Here is a 20,526-nt window from a genome sequence, read left to right as displayed (position 1 = left end):
CTGCCATTTGCTTGACTGGAGCTCCTGCTGGGTAGTATGAACTCAATGTCCTGCCCATTAACTTAAAGGGGATTTTTTCACTGCCTTCAGGCCAGGCTCAGCAAGAATATTCCATGGCAGCCGATAGGGGAAAACTTGCCAACTCCATTGCAAGATCAAATCCAGAGATCCTTAAAATAATACTGATTTTAATTAATTATTTTTATGCTAACAAAAAACCTCAAAACAACAACCAATGTTTTAAAGTAGCAAATTTACATTACCTTTTTTACACCAGTACTTTCCTTTTCAGTTTAGTTGTAGTACAGATGATCCTACCTAACGGAGTACTTACAGACAAGGAAAAATAGTTAACCATTAGGGTATTTATTTTGCATACAAATATTTACAGAAAAATACTTATAAAATTAAGTATTCAAAGTTTAATTGACTTCAAAAAAGCTTCATGCTTTTATGTTATAAAAACATATTGCCTTTACTGTGCTCAAATTTACTATTCAGATCTCTGGATTTTCTTATAAGAGCTTTCTTTTGTGCTTCATCAAATCGATTGACTTTGAGATCCTGGTCTCGGTCAAATGGCCTTCTTTCTTGAGGTTTGTTCTTTTCTTCAAATGCTTTGCTCTTTAGCTTTTTCTGATGCATGTCCATGAGAGATTCTGACCTCTTTGACTCCTGGGAGAGTGGGAAGAAGGAAGAAGAAATAAAGTATTACAAAGTATCAACCACATAGAAAATCCAAATGGAAAGACTGGAATCGGGAAGGCTAAAAATTCCAGAAAAAGACAACAGCTTAGTAACTGGAAAATAGAGTGATAAATTTACACATGCTTTCTGCTCTGTGTATGCTAATCTCATCTACACTGAATAAAATACTAATAATTCAATGATGTTAAAGGTACCCATAAAGTTGTTGAATATCCGCAGTGGAGGTAAATTATAAAATAATGCAATGGAAATATGAAAGTTGCTCTGCCATTATTAGCAGAGACAAATGAAGACAACAAGAGAAATATCTCAAAGTACAGGCCTGGTTTCTTACATGCTTCTCCTAAGCATCTGTTTTCGGTCACTGCTAGGGGCAGGAATGAGCTAGATATCCTTTCAATCTTACCCTCATGAACTGTTGTTTTTAACGTCTGCTCATAACTTTTCAGTATTTGAATAATCTGTTGCAAGACCACAGGACAAAGCCACAGGTTTGAGCTAAATCATGTCTTTTGTGCTATGTTAAGGACTTTAGTTGCATTTATTAAAGAGTGTGATCCAGCCCAAATACAACATAAAACTTTTGCTGATTTCACACAGGAGATAGTCTTGTGAGAACTAATCTATGTGCCCCTCCTTTGCTCGGGTAAAGCATACTTGTGTTTCCTTACGTAATCAGTTTCTCAGACTCTCAAATCATTACAAACCAGCCAAAACATCAGTCCAAACCAATTCTCTCATCATAAAGAGCAAAAGATGAGCAGCCCTGTTTTCTCTTATCTGAGAACACGAGATCTTTATCCTGAAGGTTCATCTTCCTTCACTCCCTGTGCAAAAACTTACTTCATCACACATACAAATAATTATGAATACATGACATAAGAAATGATGCTCATGGAAAAATAGGAAATGGACAACACTTCTTCACGATGTAACTACATCAGTGTTGACAGAACTGCACCAGAGAAAGTATAAGGCACCAGCACTGAAAGAATTAACTGTAAGAAACTATTTTAAGAGTTAAAGCTCCTGTTCAATGAAAAGTATCCTTGATAAAGGTCAGTGCAGGAAGAAACAGGAAAGGAGAGAGCAAAAAACTTTAAAAGAAAAAAACCAAACACACACAAAACACCTGAAAATCAGAAAAGAGCTGATTTAAGAAAAACCAAAACAAAACCTAACAACCCAAGAAACATTGTTCTTAAATAAGATATCCTCTTCAATTTTTCTTGAGAGAACTCTATTAACCTTAGAAACAGTAAAGGCCAATATATGTCTTATTCTGGCAATGGTACAGAGCAAAACCTGTATTTTTACATTAAAATTGTTCTATTCTACTCACAGTAACATAGACAATACAGAAAAAATTTAAGACATTATGCTAACAGCTCTGGATTTGCAAGCCTCTAAGTCAAGAGGGACACGTGATTTCATGAACTACAAATAAATTATTTAAACTGTCAGATAAACTTCAATCATGTAATATAAGCCAAGGCTGCAATTCTCAAGTTAATGATACTCTCAAGAGACCAGACTGCCTTCCATAAGACTTCAGGCCATGAATCAGGGAAGAACTGCCACGAACGCCTGTAAGGCAGGCAACAGTCCGTATACTCTGGTGGATGGGGTTGGCAGACAGAAAAGCGAGATGGAACTTGACATGGAGTTCAGACTTCTAGTAATCAACATCTGCCTATGAAAATTATTGCCTTCTGCAGAGACTTGAGAAAAATTTAATATAATAAAGCTGTTGTAATGAGCAGTTGATGTAATTAATTACATGGTCTAATTAATGCATCAATCCGCTTAGCCCATCAAGCTTATTTTGGGTTAATGCATACCTTGTCTGAAAAGTTAAACCTGTACTACTGTTCTGTTCTTGGGATGTTGGTAATTTGGTGAAGCAAGCTAATATTTGAATTAAGGTTGCCTGCTCCCAGCAACCATGTCCTGACATGAGGATGACTTAAGGAAAACACTACCTAAAACTGGGACAATATACACAAATCCCAGTTCTGTCACATTGTTTTCAGCAGCAGCTGGAGGACCCAGTCCTGCTCTTGTTGAAGTGAAATGTTTTAATGACTTAAACAGCAGTAGGTTTGGGCACTAAAAGGGAAGACTATAACGGCATCACCATGGAAACCAGCAGCCCTGGAAATCAGAACCAGAAGAGTGAAGAATTAAGGGAAACGCAGGAAGAGGAAATATTTTGCTATTACACTTACATTGTATGAAGTCACCTGCTCAACAAGTCTCTTTTCTCTCCCAGATAATACAGTTTCTTCATTATCCTTACAGGTTGACTTTTTTGCCTCTTCTCTTTCCTGATAAGTAGAAGAAATCACATGCTATAACAATCACAGTGTCTGAAGTAAAAAGCAGGGAAATCTATATTTATTTTTTAATTAAATCTGAAGGGTAGAGGCCACCAGGTATTTTTTGCTCAAAGAAGAAACTGGACACACTGTAATCGTGAATTACACATTGGACACACTGTATGTAATTCAATGAGCTGATACAGAGTACCAGATTACTGTAGAAGGGAGAGGGAATAAATGATTATCAATGCAAATATAAATCATTATTTCCTTGCTTTTACCTTTAAGCCTTGAATTCATAAGTTTTGACAACAAAGAAAAATCTGGGAAAAAAAATAATCACCGAACAACTCGGGGTATCTTTGTTTTCACATACCTGCTGCCTGCAGGTGTATATGAATGAATAAACACTCACCTTGGCTTTTCTTTCTCTGTCAGCTGGAGTATCTGTCCAAATAGATCTATCACCTGATTTGTCATCAGCTCTTCTCTTGAATGTTCTTGGGCCAAATCCAAAGCTTTTCAATTCAGGTGGAAGTTCTGTCATCCATAATTCCCTGGTAACTTGCTTGGATTCATCCTTTACAAAAGAAATAGGGGCAGGGGGAACAGTAAAAAAAGCATAATCAAAAATTGCTGTCTGAATTTCTTGGCTACCAGCAGAAATCATGGATTTTTCCTTGTCTTGACAACTGCAAACACTGAGCATCCTGAGCAACTGCAACTGTGTCACACAGAAAACAGGCAAAGAAAAACAAATACACTCCAGCAACAAAATACTGGAAATAAAGAAATCCAACTTACGCTGTCTGCTGAAGTAAGTTTTTCCTTCATTCTCTGAGCCCTGCGTTCAAAGTCTTTAGTCACATCAGACTCTACTGGTCCTTTTGCAGGCATTGGGCCTATGAGATTGTCTTCTTCCTCACTACTATCTGTAACCTTCCAAAAATAAAACATTTCTCTCAACCATAGTGCTAAGACCATCAAGGAACACTTTTAGCTTCATAGGATTAGAATGACTTTTGTCTGTAAGAGCCCACAAACCTAACACAATGCATCTGGCAGTCACACAACAAAAACCTGGATTAACACTCCAGATTAGAGCTGCTCCAACACTTTAACATGGATACTTAAGTCTCCATGTTTTCATAAACACCATCTCTTGTCTGAGGCAAAACCGCTGGTAAACATAGTGGCAGCACAAAGTCCTGCTACTTTACATCTGTGGCCATATGCAAATCTGAAACACACAAGCATACATCTTTGATACTTTGGGGTTTACCATCATTATTGGACGTATTTCCATAATAAGGATCGCAGTTTCACATGACAAGACCTGTTTCAAGCTCAGATTCTGTAAGGATGCTAGAAAGATGAACATGCAAGCTAGAGTACAGTGGTATACATGGTTCTACACTCCTGGGTGCATAGTATCTGCCAGTCTGCTCTCTTGGTTCTGACATTTGCTTCTTCGAACCCTTTTGGCACTGCATTTTAAGCAATTATTTGGAGGACAGCTCAAAAAAACCTAGTTTGAAAGGGACTAGATGTTAACAAGAATCTCTGTGGATGCCAGGAGTTGTACAGAAATCTCACGGGTCCCTCCAAGTTAAAACAGTACAGACGTGGACAGAGGCAGGACTAGACAGAAAATGGCGATGCCACAGTGCCCTGGAAGCAAAACTAAGGTGCCCAATATCTACAAAAGTGAAAAGAATTAGCTACAGCCTAAATGTGGGCGATGAAGCAATGGGAGTAGGATGACAAGAAGGCTGTATACTCAGGAAGCACAGAGCTTTACTTGAAAATACAAGGTGGTGGCGAAGAAGTTTTAAGTGAAGGGTGAAGAAGGTGGGGGTGAATGGCTTGTTTTTGTCATGCCAAACTTTGGTTATCAGGCAGACAGCCTAGAGAGAAGATAAGGGCTCAAGAGCAATGAGCAGCGTAAAAACATTATTAGGAGCCTTCCATGTAAAGTAAGGCACCTGAGGCAGAGGTGATCAGTGGAAGATGCAAGAACAGAGCACAGAACCTCACTAGAAGTCAACTAATGGGTGCACAGGGGACGCAGGATGAGTGAAAGGAGGAGGAGAGCAGGAACATATCCTGCTACACTGAGTTCAAGCCTAATACTTCAGGCTGCTCGCAGTTGGCACCCCACTGCTGTTGAGGGATTTGGGCTAAGGAAGACAGCAGGTGTGAAATAAGCTACTTTACTCCTATGTGGGCCACTTGCTACAGAAACTGGCATGCTTTAATGACACTGCTCTGAGCTAGCTAAGCCAGTTGGCCCTGTCTGCCTCTAGGAGTCAGCAAAGGTATAAATAGTGGGGAAGGCAAGCTTCAGGTAGCTAAAGACACGGCTGTGGACCACAAGGTGCAAGAAGCAGCTTAGCAAATTTAATGGCTGTATGACCAGTTGCATGAAACTGATCTGAAAGACTGAGGAGGGTGAGAAACAGCTGGTCATTTATAAACACCACCAAAACAAGGTGGTAATACCAATTTCTCTCATCATTTTTCTCAAAAACATTTACATAGTCAAGCTTTCACTCATTATCTACCACTGCAATATTGCTTCAGCTTTTAGAGAATGGGGTGACTGCATTCTTTCTCTTTTTTAAAAGGAAGGAAAGAGCTGGTGGGAAAGAGGAATAACTGTCTTGAGAAACCAAGGTAGAAGACCACCACCCTCTCTCTGTGTACAAACAAATAAAAAATGCAAAGATATGATTTTCATAATAAATTGTATTGTAAAGTAGTTGAGGATGAAAGACAAATTCCATGTTGAGTTTTAATTGAAGAAGCATGTCTCATTTCCTTTCTCATTAGTCTTAAGTTCAATTCACTCCATTACCACCTACCTCAAACAAGATGAAATTAAACAAACATTGAGAAATACTGCCTTCAAGTTTGAAGGGGAAATCAATATAAAGTGAAGAATCAGCATGGAATAAGCTGCCTCTAAAGATGTACTAGAATACAAAATAAATAAATTAAACCAAAATAAACAGAAAAATTACTCATCATGTTCAAAGGTAAAAGATTAGAGTATCATTAAGAAGAGGAAAAAAATAAGGTAAGATAAGTTCTGTAGTATCTGTAACAAAGCTGAAGCTAGAAGATCTATTTAGGACAAAAGAGACTTTTTTGTTTGTAAAATACATAAGCAGATCAGTTTTGACATTCCTGCCTCAAGAGATCTGTCATTATGATAAATTGCTTAATCATTATTTGGAGTTATAAGATGACAAGGATCTTAAAAATGTCAGACTGATTCTTCATGAAGGATTATGACAACACTCGCTGTAGGAGGCTGAAGAATGATGTACTTTGCAACTACTAATCAAAAAAGTGAAGTTCCAAAGCAACCTTTGCCTCATCCCTTCCTAGCATGTCCCACAGTGTCTGGAGTTAAACTTAAAACTTAAGTATTTTAGAAATAAACAGAGTAACTGTTAATTCTCACAAGGAATTAATATTCACTATACCATAGCATGAGAGAGATCTAATTGCTTAAAAACTGGTATCCAGCACCATTTTTCATGTCTTAGCGTATCCTGCCTGGGTTAAGTGGTGCTGTTCAAGAAGGATGCAAGCTTCTCTAAGTCATTACTCCCCATCTGCCAGCCTGCTGCAGATGATTCAGATCCCTCAGAATGATACTACAGGCCCATGTTTAGGGTGCTGAATCTTCCCCATACTTCTAGCTGTATTTTATCACGCATCTTACTCTTGAATGTTCTTTGGTAGTACATATAACCACAGAATAATATGGATTACACTATAGGACTTGCAGGTTAGGTAAAAAACTAGGTAGAAACCTAGTTTTTACCTAACCTGAGAAGAACTGTCAAAAAACACAAAATACTGCATCAGTGTCACTGTTCTGCTCTGCCTTACTCCTAGTTACAGGTATCATCTTACTATTGATACAAACAGTTAGTGATACTGTAGCGTCATTCTTGATTGCGTTCTTTTGAATAAATGTATTTAACACATTCACTAATAAACATTTTAAAAGAGTGAAGATATGTGAAATATTCAATCATTTTGCTCCCTTTTCAGCAACAGAGTAAAAGCTTGAATTACAGGTAAATATTTTCATTCTAACAGGTTGCATTACTTCTTTAACATCTTCAAAAAATCTGAACTTTGCCAAGATGTCCACTCGTGAAGGATGTCACACCAGAAGAATGGAAAAACATTGGGAAGAATTACTGTGACTGCAGTTTAGGATGCCTAGATCTCTTGCACTTGGTGAGTGCCTCATATGTCTAACAGCAAAATCACAACAAACCAGACCAGCCACCTTCTTTTTTTTAAGGCTTATTTATGCTTCAGTATTTGACTCAGGCAAAAATATGCCAGACACTTTCTGGTCTAAAATTAAACTGTGATGCTGAAAAGTATGTCTAGTAGACTTTTTCAGGCTCCTACTTGTTATAGCATTTCAGATAGACTGTACTAAAACAAAAAGTCTTCTGTTTTCACAAACCTGGGTACGGAACTCTGATGAAAGAGATGGTCCTATGGAACATCTGCTACTCCCAGTGTCCTGCGAAGGTTTCCTAAAGCCAGGTGGTAATGCAGGACCTATAATGGGCCTGAGGGGGAAAAAAAATAATTATCTTCATTTTCAGTTGAGGAGGAAAAAAAGGAAGTAACATAACCAACAAGGACAGTACATTAGATGATAGCCTTCTACTATTTGCTGCAGGGAAAATTAAATGGATTAATATAAAAATAAAAATCAAATGTTGCTAAGAAGTGATTCTCCTTCCTCCCCATACCAAGTGTGCCCCCTACACACACACTATAAAAATAACTGAGTAAGAGTTTCTCTGTCTTCCAGGAGGACCTCTGCAGATAGCTGGGGTGCAAGAAAACTGGGGAAGTTGCAGCATGTAGTCATGGAAATCCAGTTTTTTCTTCCCTACCTTCCTTCACCAGATTCAAGAGCAATGAAAGGTGAGAGGTCAAATATATGCTACTTTTTCTCTAGCAACAAAGTCAATTTTGTTCATTCTTGCTTTGCACCACAGTTTCACTGTCCTTCAATAAACAGAATCAGTGAACTGCTCTGACTTCAAGTTTATTTTCCCTTGGAATGGGGATGGGAGAAGAAAAGTTTTGTGATCCCGGGCAACTTCACTGATTTGTTCTTACGCAACAGCTCTGCAAGCAGTATAATTCAATTGTCTCCAGGAGCCACAGAAAGGTGAGAAACGCTTTTCAATGGTGAAAACAGTTCAAAGCACACTAGAAACTGTGCTTGCAGTACTGAAAAGACTTTTGTATACCATTTCCTCTTAATAATCTAGCATCATATTCTTTAAAGCTAATAAAAGCTAATTAAAAACTCAAGTAATTATCACCTAAAGAAATAGCCAAGTGACAGCATCCTCACAATGTATCAGCAGAGACTTCATTTATTACTATCTTCCATTTGAACTTTAGGGAAATAAAACATAACACAATGTAAACTGAATTATGCTAATTATTGTCTTCTACTAAATCCCTCATAATCTAATCAGTACAGTCCTGCTGTAATGATATTAATGTCAGCATTTGAAAAGGGGAATTAAAAAGCAGAAAGTCCTGCCAGAAAGCCAACCACAGACAGACAGACAAAAGCAATAAAACTGAGCTCAGGCCAGGACAAGGGCACTGGTGAGGTTTCAAACCCAGGCAAGAGGTCTGGGTTGAATCTGAAGTTCCACCCCCACCTAACTGCTGCAAAAAAGAAACAGCTTTTATTTTCCTCTTCTCCTTTCTGAGTGCTTTCTCGTTGAGATGATATTTTAAATTCCCAATATAATTCAAAGAGATTGAATTTAAACCTATACAGATATGTCCAAAATAATCTTTTATTTTAGTACACAAATAGCTTTATTTTGCATGGAGAGACAGTTAAACCAAACTATAAAAAAGCCTTCTGCTAAAATATACAAGAACATCTATGTTGTGGGCTGTATCTGTGCAACTTGTGAAAAAGAGCAGATCTCAAATACTCTGCCTTGCTTCTGTCACAGCTCAAAGGCTCTTCCAAAGAGTAGAAAAATGGTTCCTATATTCATCCCTCCCACACTTTCTATTTCTATGCTTTTTTTTTTTTCTCTCCCCATGAAAAACCCTGTTGCTTGGGTCTTTCCCCAGCAGCGCACAGCCAGTGTGATTCTTGACAGCCTCCTGGATGTCCAAAGGTTCCCTGAAAGGTGAAGTGAATCTAAATAAAACTCTGTTAAACACATTTTGCTGCTCTGGGTAGCTTTGGTACCTATCTAGACACATTCAAAAACAACCCCCAAACTTACAATGAATTAAGCTTTAATTTAAAAAATATTGAATTTCATATATGGCAAAGAATGTTTCTCTGGTTTTGGGCTTAGGAGTCTTTGCTAATGTGTATTATAAGATAGGCATTTCAGCATTCTTCTGATGTATAACAAAACATTTTTTAGGATAACCTTTGCTCTTTACCTTGATGTGCGCATACCTCGGGAATATTTGAGTGCTGCACTTGTGTCTAACATTGTTAGTTAAAACATAGTTATCTAAACATTGCTGGTTATCAAAGTTGAAGGAAAACAGTTCATACATGTATTTTATGCTGGAATTATTCAAACAATTTTTAACAAGCTGCAAATTGGCACACGAGCTGCTCCTAATCATGAATATGTTGCTTTGACAAGTCTGGAGAAGATGTAACAGAACGAATGCTTTTCTAAAAGAATGAATAGGTCACACAGAGCTAACAAACAGTTTGTCCATATATTGAAACAAACAGCTTGCATTTGTTTCAATTATTTGTGGCTAGCTCATCAGCAGCAATCTGCTCAACACTCAGCAGTGCAGTGGGGACACGGTTAACACACTGTGTCTATACCCTGCACAGCTTACACGCCTCAGTGTGTCAGGACAACTAGACTACCAGGTGTATGGGGGTGGCAGACAGACAAGGCTCTTCCCACACATCACACCTTTCCCACCTATTCAGGGAATCAGGCTGGGTGCAAAACAGCTCTGCTCAATCTGCTTTCTCCGTGTGTGCTAGGAGCGGTTGTATGGTGAGCTAGGACAAAAAACCCCCGACAAACTACCAAGTGCCTTTTATTGCTTTAATCTCTTACACTCTGACACAGGGCAGACTCTTGCCTCTGAATGTTACCCAACATTTTGGAAATAAACTGCTAAGTAGAAATAAAAGTTGGGTGAACATACAAAAGACTAAGATTATATGATGGGTGACTGCCTGTGTCACTGCTCATCTCTCTAACCTTCAAACTACAATTTGCCTCTTTTCTTCCTCTTTTTCTTTTGCACACTTTGACAAAACATTTTACCACAGGAGTATTCATGTCAAAAATCAAGAAAGCTACCCCTGCCGGTATTAAAAGGTACAAGCATTTATTTGCTTTATTAGAGATCACATTATTTTTAGTGACTTCTTAAGTTTTATAATTAAAATAACACATAGTGCATATGAAACAGAAGCGAAAAATATTAGTTACTCTTGGGACCATCAAAGCACCAAACAAGCCCACTGAGCATGATACCCACAATTATAAAGTTTGTTGATTACAGCAAAGCGTAGTTAAACAGACACAAAGAGGATACTTCCAAATAAGCTTAGTTAGATAAATTCTTGTTTTCCTAACTGCTGCCAAGCATCATAAAAATTTATCCAAACTAAAAAAAAAAATATTCAACTTTAAAATTTCCTTTGAGATGGTATACTATACACACAGCTTGACAAAAAATTGAGTCCCTTTCCTAGAACTGAAAACTCACACCTGAGAGGAAGGTATTAACTTAATTTTATCTACCAGCTCCCTATTGCTCTGAGGAAAATAATAGTGACCGATGGACTCTCCCGTACCTTTCATCAATAGGCATCCCCTTGGAAGTCCCAATTTAACTACAGATCATAACTTCAAATTATAGAAGGAAGTGCACAGATTAATGTAAAGACTAGAAGGCTGCAAGACATGGCTAAAGTCTGCATAGAAAATCCATAAATATTTTTTTGGGGAAGTATTTTATAATTGTGTGTAATCAAATGGAAAGCTTCCTGACAAAGGCTGTAAATAATGCTTATTTACTTACACCTGACAGCTTGCTTTCCAGACATAAACAATAATCCTTGGTGCATTAGTAAATTACAATTCCAATAATCTGCACTGTATTGCACCACACAAAAACTTACTGCCCTACTCCCTCACAGTCCAGAATGAACTATAGAACTATGGGTCCTTGTACTGTAATTTGTTTTTTCTGCACTGATCTGAGACCTATCATAAGAAATGGAAGAAATCTGACATTAAAAATACAAATTGGACAATTCACATTTTTTCTTTTTCTCTCCAATCTTCCAACCAGGACTAGGAGGGCTGTGTGTTCTGTTTCAAGGGAATGCTGTTCCTATTCTCAGGATGTGGAGGAAGCAATTCTAATCATCTGAATCCAAAGTGCACAATTGAAGTGTTCTGTAATAGTGCTACAAAATATTTTATCTAAAATAATTGTGTTTTAAGGAAAAGCACCTGAATATAATTCCATTTTTATTACCTCTCTGGAGAATCATCCTGTTTTTTAAACCCAGGAGGAAGAGCAGGCCCAAAAAAGCCATCATCATCATCATCTTCCTGAATTCTTTTTGGCTTTCTGCAAATATAAAGATTTCGCTTAATAATTACCTTGACATGCATAGCAATTATCTACATTTAAAAAAGGAAAAAAAATATGTAAAATTATTTCAGACAGTCTTATGTACTAAATATCCTGCTGTTACCAAGGAAACAGTGCAAAAGGATCCAAAATAATTTGAAGCAATTAAAAAATTGGGAGCATAAGCTTCAGTCCAAAAATGCTTTGACATTTAAAAAAAATTAAGAATGCTTTTGCTGTAAAAAGAAAAGTAATATTATGTTGAATTACCATTTTCTAGTCACAAAGTAATTTTAAATTTAGCACACTTCTTTCTCCATTTTTATACAGTCTGCATTTTGACTAGTATTTTTCCCCGTTCAATTTTAATTAACTGAAAAACTGTTGAATAAGACAAGAAGAAAAAAGTGATGAAATTACTCTAACACTCATTAATATGGCATAATGCCCTCCACGTCCCTTATACAAGCCCTAGCACAAACACACACAAGTTCATAACACAGCAATTGTGAGTAATCAACCTCGCCAAATGCGAGTACGTGCAGACTCCTGTTATTTGCTGAACAATTTGGATTTTTTCATCAGAGTTGACTCAATTGAATGCATAAATTCATGCCCAAAAATACTTCTTATGACCTTCCAATGAGATGTAGTATATGAGACACAGGGCAAAACTCAAGTACCAAATACTTACAGATGTGGTAAGTGGTATCCTTAGTATAAACAAGCAGAACATTAAGGATTTTATTACTTTAATTGCAGAACTAAAACAAAACATGTAACTACAGCAATCTGGTTGCCTTACATAACTTAATTCAACTGTCAAACAGGTCAGCTGAACATTCTTAATTTTACACAGGCTTTACCCTTTTTCTTTACAGGGTTTACTTTTTATTTCTATAATACCATCCCTTTCTCACAATTTATAGACACATTTCATTTGTAATACAACATAAATATACAACTAATCTAAGAACATACTCACTTGGGTGCTGGATCTTCTTCTGTCTCCTCTTCAGAATCTCTGCTTGTGTCTCTGGGTAGAGGAAGAGATTCCAAGTCATCATCACTGTCAGGAGTTTCTGAGCCACAGCTGCTTTTATAGCCTGGAGGAAGTGCTGGTCCTGCAACTGAACATTCAGAGTTATCTGGGATACTTATTAAATGTTTCAAATAAATATGATCTATCCTAGCATTCCCAAAATACCTATCTACCTGGAATTCAATTTATTCAATCATTGCTTTGTCTAGCATTTAAGAACATATTTAACAAACTGCTAGAAGTAACTTTTTTCAGCTCCATATTTCAACGAACAACCCCACCCCCCCCACCCCCCCAATTAAATTAGTACATTACTAATCCATTACTACAGAGTGTCTTCTGGAACAGGACTAGAAAACCTTGTTTCATCTAACAACTGATTTACAACACATATATTATAAACCGGTATACTTAAAAAGAAACTACCACCTTAATAAAGCATTTGAAGCTTACTAGTGAAGAGTCACATCACTTGTATGTACACAGCATGGGAGACCACAGGTTAGTTAAATTTGATCGCCAGCCTGCTTTAGGAATGGTTTAATGATTAAGGTTATTCCCAGTTCAGCTAAGCATGAGCAGCAGGCACAGACTTATGTCCTCTGCTGAAAAAGATGATTTAGGCATTCAGACTTGGAAGAATCATTGCTGTCAGAAGGCCGGGGCCGTGGATGAAGCTTCCATGTTCCAGTCAACCCTTCAACCTCTGAAGCATCAGAAGGGGACAGATATCTCAGCAAAGGAAAAAATCAGACCCTAAGACTGCTAACAGGTCTGAGCTGTTTCTGGCACTGTTATTCACCAGCAGGCACAGCCCTTTGTACACTTATTTGGATACAGTACCACATACACTGTGTCCAGAAGCAGCTTAGCCACTGATCCTAACAGCAAACGCCCCCTAAATGAGACATTTAATACAGATACCCTCACAGGCTCAATCAACACAGAGCCACCTGGAGTAAGCAAAGACCAGCAATGATCCCAAGATAAGAGGCCTTCCCAGATCCAGGGTAGTGCATGCAGGGCCAGCACCAGTTGACACACACAGCATAAACAGCTGTCCGATAAAATGGAGATCGATCATTTTGCATCCTGAAACGCAGGCACCATTCCTCCTTTTAATATTTCAAGCCTTGAGTCCAAGACTGACAGGACAGAAAGATGTTTTGGAGGGAAAAGACATTGTTAGCTTTATGAATAGTCAAGGATTAGATGAAAAGATGAGATACAATAAAACCACATAAATGAAGGGTACCAGAAAATTGCACTTCCAGTTAAAGAGCTACAACTTTTTGATGGTGCAAAATAAAACCTGATACAGATTATGGTTCCATTGTTAGCTGACAAAAGCTAGGCAGAAATTGAGTCCTTCAAGTGAGCTTCATAAAGCTTTTACTCATCTTTAGCACATGACACAGAACAAGGACAGCTTACTAGCTACAAAGCAGCCAGACAGATCTGCCACGTGTTTTGTTTTCTGTTTTAATGGGAAAGGCTTAAACCAGGACACAAAAAATCCATTTCGGCACGAAGTAGGAAAAAAAAAAATAACCCACAACACCCCAGCCTATAAAGGTAAAGTAAGTTCAAGATGAGAAGGAACAAACAGATGAATGATAAATAGAAATAAAGACTGGTATCAAGAAGTCTCCCATTTTGGTATGAGAAGCACCACTGGATAAAAAAACCACTTAAAAACCCGACAAAACCTGCACAACAGCCTTCTCCAGCCACCTGGTGCCCTGATACCATAAAAGCAGAGCTTCATTTGGTCTGAATGCAGACAGACAAAAGAAAGGACTTGGAGTGAAAGAAGCAAACTGAGATGCAGTTTGGTAAGTCTGATACTGCAGAGGAAGAGAGAAATAGGGATCAGCTTTGTGAGCTGGAAAGAGCTAGTAACCAAAACTATCTAAGGAAGGAGACTGGCCCCACTGACACGTTGTCCAGCATCAGGGCTAAGATATACGCTCTCTATCCCACCTCCTGTCTGTTACGCTGGCACAGCCATTTGCATGGGCTATGCAATAAACTGGATCAGGGAACTTAAGAAGTATAAAAATAACACTGCAAAACCCAGCACTACCCTGAAGGAACTGTTTGTTCGTGGAACTGCAGCCTAAGCAGGACAACCAGAAACAAAGTAAGAGTCAGACTGGTTCATGAAAGGAAAATGGCATTTAAAGCCTTGGGAAGAAACAGTCATTGGACCTGGTGAAAGAAGTGGATGGAAGAGAAAGCCTTGGGAGAATAGGGATTAAAAATTAATTATGGTCATGGTACTGACTGAGACTAATAATCAGCACAGGTGAGGATACAGTTATGGATTAGGTTGGGGTGGGGAGCCACAGTGATTAGTAGAGAGGAAGGGATGGGAATTGCTAAGCATAGATTCTGGGAGCAAAGAAAGGGAAGGGTAAGAAGGGAGGCCAAGATCTGATGGGAATGAAATTCCCTGAAAGCCAATGAAAAGTAGAGATACAGACCAAAGGAGGAATGGAGGAGAGGTCAGTATCAGGAAACTAAAACCAACGAGGTCAGGAAGAGATATGGACGTACCAATGACAGAACAGGAAAGTGAGGAATTAACCAGAACTGAGAACAACTCAGAGCAGGACAGTGGGATATGAAAGTGTCAGAAGAAAATTTTGGGGATGGAGAGGAGAGAAACAGAGCCAAGGATATGTCTAAAGTCAGAATGAATGTTTCACAGTTGCTAGAAGTGGCCATCCTACCATTGTTGCTCTGACTTGCTCTCTCCATTGAGCAGGCTCTGGTGACTATCCACCTGAAAATTAAGTCAATTCAACTCAGAATCCAAATGGAAAACTACTTTTTGCTTTGTCTGTTTTTGCTAGGTTAATCTCTGCTGTATTTGGCGATTCTAAGCAATCTACCATGCCATCAGACAGGCACTGGGAACCTCCAAGGACAGACAGGAGTACGGCCTTTCACCTTCAGCAACAGCGACAGATCAACTCAGACATATCACATCAATGCCTCTGTACTTCAACAAATGGGGCCTCAATGCTGAAATAGCCAAAATCTCTTCTGTATCTCTGGTTAGTTTTAGCCCTTTCCTAGTATTTCTCTCCTGCTGGTACAAGGACAGCACAGAGGCAGGGACAAAAGGGCCAAAGGAAGTAGAAGTCTTCCAGCAGGAACACATTTAGGCCAGCTTCAAAGCATCATCATGAGAAAAAAGAATCAGGAGATGAGTGCGTCCCATAGGTTGGGCAGTGCAAGCTGAAGAAGGAAAGGTAAAATATTTGGCAGGGTTTGAGCTTTTGAGTCTGTCCAGCTATCACTTGCTCCCAATTCTGGTCATGATTAAGGGTCACAGGGTTCAAGGAGCAGCAGTTCTCTGACACCAACGGACATTTGTATCTCCTGACGAAGTCCATTTCAACTCCCTCCCTCTGTGCTGACCTAAAGGTAGAGCAGCAACTGGCAACTGGCACTTTATCTTAAGTTACTCCCTTATCTTCCGAGGCAGGGATGCACAGGGAAATGAACAAGGCAGCTTTTAACTCCACTCACGTTTCACAATACAAAATACCACACATCAACATCAATGTGATTACACAAGCTACAATTACTACATTTTCAGTTTTTCTTCTTTTAACAAAAAAAAAAAAAAAAAAAAAGCAAGAATTTGCATGCTACAAGTTACAACAGAGCTCTTATGTCAGGGGTTGGAACTAAATGATCTTTAAAGGTCCCTTCCAACCACAACCTTTCCGTAATTCTGTGTTATTCATATAAAGATGAAAGAAATACAAATTTACGAATGGATCAACAGACACTTTTTTTTTTTCACTACATCTAGCATGGCAGTGTCATATCCCAGATGTAAGACAAATGCTTATCTGACTGACAAGAGGGCAAACCACATCCTGGGGTGCCTCAAACACAACATAACCAGCTGGTCAAGAGAGATGATCATCCTGTGTATTCAGCATTGGTGTGGCCTCACTTGAGTACTGTGGGCAGTTCTAGGCCCCACAATTTAAGAAGGATGTAAAGGTCCTTGAATGTGTCCATAGGAGGGCAACAAAGCTGGTGAAAGGCCTGCAAGGAATGTCCTGTAAGGAATGGCTAAGGAGTTTGGGCTAGTTTAATTTAGAGAAAAGGAGGCTGAGAAGTGACCTGATTGCTCTCTGTAGCTGCTTGAGGGGAAGTGGAGAGGGAGGTGCTGATCGCCCCGGTATCCAGTGATAGGACATGTAGGAATTGTTCAAAGCTGCACCAGTGGATGTTCAGACCGGACATTAGGAAGCACCGCTTTACTGAGAAGGCGGTCAAACACTGGAACAGGCTTCCAGGAGTAGTTAACATGGATTCATCAAGTGAAAATCACGCCTGACCAATGTGATAGCTTTCTACGATGAAATGACTGGCTGGGTAGACAAGGGGAGAGCTGTGGATGTTGTCTACCTTGACCTCAGCAAGGCTTCTGACACTGTCTCCCATAACAACCTTATAGGCAAGCTCTGGAAGGGTGGGTGAGATAGGTGGACAGTGAGGTGGGCTGAGAACTGGCTGAATGTCAGAGCTCAGAGGGTTGTGATCAGCAGCACAGAGTCCAGCTGGAGGCCTGTAGTCAGCGGTGTTCCCTGGGTCAGTACTGGGTCCTATCCTGTTACATTTATTCATCAATGAAGGGACGGAGCGTACCCTGAGCAAGTCTCATGATGATACAATACTGGGAGGAGTGGCTGATACACCAGAAGGCTGCACTGCCACTCAGCAAGACCTGGACATGCTGGAGAGTTGGGCAGAGAGCAACCTAACAGAAGTTCAACAAAGGCAAGTGTAGGGTCCTACATCAAGGGAGGAATAATCCCACATACCAGCATGGGCTGGGGCTGACCTTCTGGAGGGCAGCTCTGCAGAGAAGGACCTGGCAGTTCTGGTGAACAGCAAGATGCCCGTGAGCCAGCAGCATGCCCTGGTGGCCAGAAGGCCCATGGGATCCTGGGGTGCATTAGGAGGAGCATGGCCAGCAGGTTGAGCGAGGTGATCCTCCCCTCTGCTCTGCCCTAGTGAGGCCGCATCTGGAGTGCTGTGTCCAGTTCTGGGCTCCCCAGTTCCAGAGAGACAGGCAACTACTGCAGAAGGTCCAGAGGAGGGCTATGAAGGTGATTAGAGGACTGGAGCATCTCTCTCACTAGAAAAGGCTGAGAGAGCTGAGCCTGTTTAGCCTGGAGAAGAGAAGACTGAGAGGGGACCTTATCAATGCATATAAATATCTTCAGGGCAAGTGTCAGGAGGACGGGGCCAGGCTCTTTTCAGTGGTGCCCAGTGACAGGACAAGAGGCAACAGGCACAAACTGCAGCACAATAAGTTCCATCTAAACATAAGGTAAATTTTTACCCTGAGGATGGCAAAGCACTGGAACAGGTGGCCCAAAGAGGTTGTGGAGTCTCCTTCTCTGGAGACATTCAAAACCCGCCTGGACATGACTGTGCAACCTGCCCTAGGTGAACCTGCTTTAGCAGGGGCTTGGCTAGATGATATCCAGTGGTTCCTTCTAAGCCCAACCATTCTGTGATTCCTAGAGAGGTGGTTGATGCCCCAAGCCCGTCAGTGTTTAAGAAGCCCTTAACAGCATGTTTTTTAACTTTTGGTCAGCCCTAAAGTGGTCAGGCAGTTGGACTAGATCATTGTCATAGGTCACTTCCAACTGAAATAATCTATTCTATTCCCTTATCTTATAGTTCTGAATGAAACCTTTTTGACAGAATTCTCAGAACAGCTGCTCAAAGTCCTACTTTCTGCTGTTCAGAGGCAGAAACAATGGAAGTAGAATAAAAACCCCAAGTGTTCTTACAGAAAAGCAAAGAGCAGTGCAAATATTGGTGAGACCACAAGGAAAGAAAACATAGTGGAAAAGCTGTTCAGCTTTAAAAGGGGAAGTATCCCTTAAAATAACTAGAATATAAAAGAAATAGTTGCAGAATTACTTCTAGGCCCATTCTGTCTCAAGACCCGGCAAGCGTTACAGTGCAGAAGATGCTTGTAGCAGCCCCACCACACAATTTTGCCACTCAGAACCTCCAGGTGCTGGGATCCAACTAGAGCTGTAATTCTGTACAACAAAGTATGTTACAACAAAGTACTTGCTCTCTCTTCCTTCTCTACACTGCAGCAGTATGCCTTGTGTTGAGCAGGTACACTTACTTGTACCAAGCTGTTGTATGTCAGGAAACATTTATAGAAGTTATAAAAACAAATAAACAACCCCTAATAGCTGGGTTTTGGTGGGTTTTTTTTTGTTTTGATTTTGTTTTTTCTTTTTAAAGGCAAATAAATTCCTTCATCCACGTCACACACAAATCCCCAAGATCTGCCAGTGTAACTGTAGTGCTATGGAGCTGACGTACAGTGAGACAGAATGTGAACAAACTAGGCTGAATGACCTAGACTACATACTGCCAAAACACTTGATATCACGAAACCACAGCCTACTGATAAATGTAACTTATTTTGTTCAGTGGATTCACACACAGTATAGATACTTGCGATGTGTAACAGGACATTGTTAGAAAGAAAGTGAGTAAGCCATCGACACAAACAGGAGTAGGAAAGGCTGCATCAGCTGAAACTAGCGTGTAGTCAGGGCTTCAGTACAGAGCCGAGCTGCCGACCCGGAGCTCGATGTTGCTGTAGTGCCAGCTCTCTCTTCCTATTGCTCCCTCTTCTGGATTAAAAAAATGAGAAGAGCAGACAAGCACAGCAAGCCATTCCCATCGGAGCTGCTTTGTTTAGAATAACTGAATGGAACAGTGCCAGAAACTGAACATATTATTATGAATATAACATGAACCTGGGTTAAAGGCAAGGAGTACTAACGCTCAAACTGCTACTTCCAGAGATACTATTAACACAGAACACGTAAGAGTCCAAGTGGGGGAAACTGCTCCACCGCAGGAGAGCCAGTCTGGCTGTCAGCTGGTCTCGGCGAGGTCCCACTTCTGCCGTGCCCCCTGTGTCAGCATAAGAGACCCTGGCGACCCTGCTGGCAGGCGAGTCACCGCAGCCCCGCCGGGCGCCAGCCGCCTCCGCATGCCGAGGAAAGCGACCGAGAAACGACAGGCTCGTGAAGCGTTTTGCTCTGACAAAGGCCAGCAGGCCGCAGCCGCCTGCCCAGCGGCCCTCCCTCCTGCCACCACACCGAGCTACTGAAGAACTCAGGCCGAAGAGCACATGTAGAGCTGGAGCAGGAAAATCATCAACGGATCGACGCAGTATTTTTTAAAAAAAAGTTTTAGACCGTCTCCTATCGATAGCACCCCATCAGGCAAGACCTTCTACTTCTGTTCCTGTTCCTTAAGAAGCCGCTGTAAGAACGGCTCGCGACGCTCAGATTCACGCAAACCCGCCGCGCAGCCACGTCCCCCCGGCCTCGGGAGCGGCCCCGGGGCCCCGAGGGGCCACGCTCGCCTCCCGCTGCCAGCCGCGCCGCCTGAGGTGAAACACGGGGGGCGCCCCCCGCCGCCGGGGTCCGGGGACGGGGACGCAGCCGCCCCCAGCCCGCGCTCTACCTTGGCTGAAGTCCTCATCCGGGTCCGCCTCGGCGCAGCGCGGGAAGCCGGGCGGCAGAGCGGGGCCGATGAGCTCGCGGGCCATGGCGGGGAAGGGGCGGGGAAGGGGCGGGGAAGGGGGCGGGGAAGGGGGCGGGTGTGGGGCACGCGGCGTCGCGCCTGGCCCGGGGTGGCGGCGCAGCCCCTCTCTCCCGCCCCGTCCCGCCCCGTCCCGTCCCGCTCCGCTTCCCCGCCCCC

The 20,526-nt window shown here is 41.0% G+C and overlaps 1 protein-coding gene across 1 annotated transcript; it reads right to left on the bottom strand.

The window, feature by feature from the left end:
- Positions 1–345: 345 nt before the first annotated feature.
- Positions 346–20,429, bottom strand: GPALPP1 (GPALPP motifs containing 1). Its single transcript, XM_055801730.1, has 8 exons — positions 20,290–20,429; positions 12,685–12,829; positions 11,601–11,696; positions 7,528–7,636; positions 3,834–3,968; positions 3,445–3,609; positions 2,937–3,035; positions 346–675 (listed from the first exon to the last, which is right to left on the bottom strand). Exons 1-8 carry the CDS (start codon positions 20,372–20,374, stop codon positions 457–459), a joined length of 1,053 nt encoding a protein of 350 aa, XP_055657705.1. The 5' UTR covers positions 20,375–20,429; the 3' UTR covers positions 346–456.
- Between the last annotated feature and the right edge of the window lie 97 nt (positions 20,430–20,526).

The sequence above is a fragment of the Falco peregrinus genome, chromosome 4 (genome assembly GCF_023634155.1).
Source record: "Falco peregrinus isolate bFalPer1 chromosome 4, bFalPer1.pri, whole genome shotgun sequence".
NCBI lineage: Eukaryota > Metazoa > Chordata > Aves > Falconiformes > Falconidae > Falco > Falco peregrinus.
Note: the sequence above shows the minus strand (reverse complement) of the source record. Positions and strands in the feature narration are given on the sequence as shown.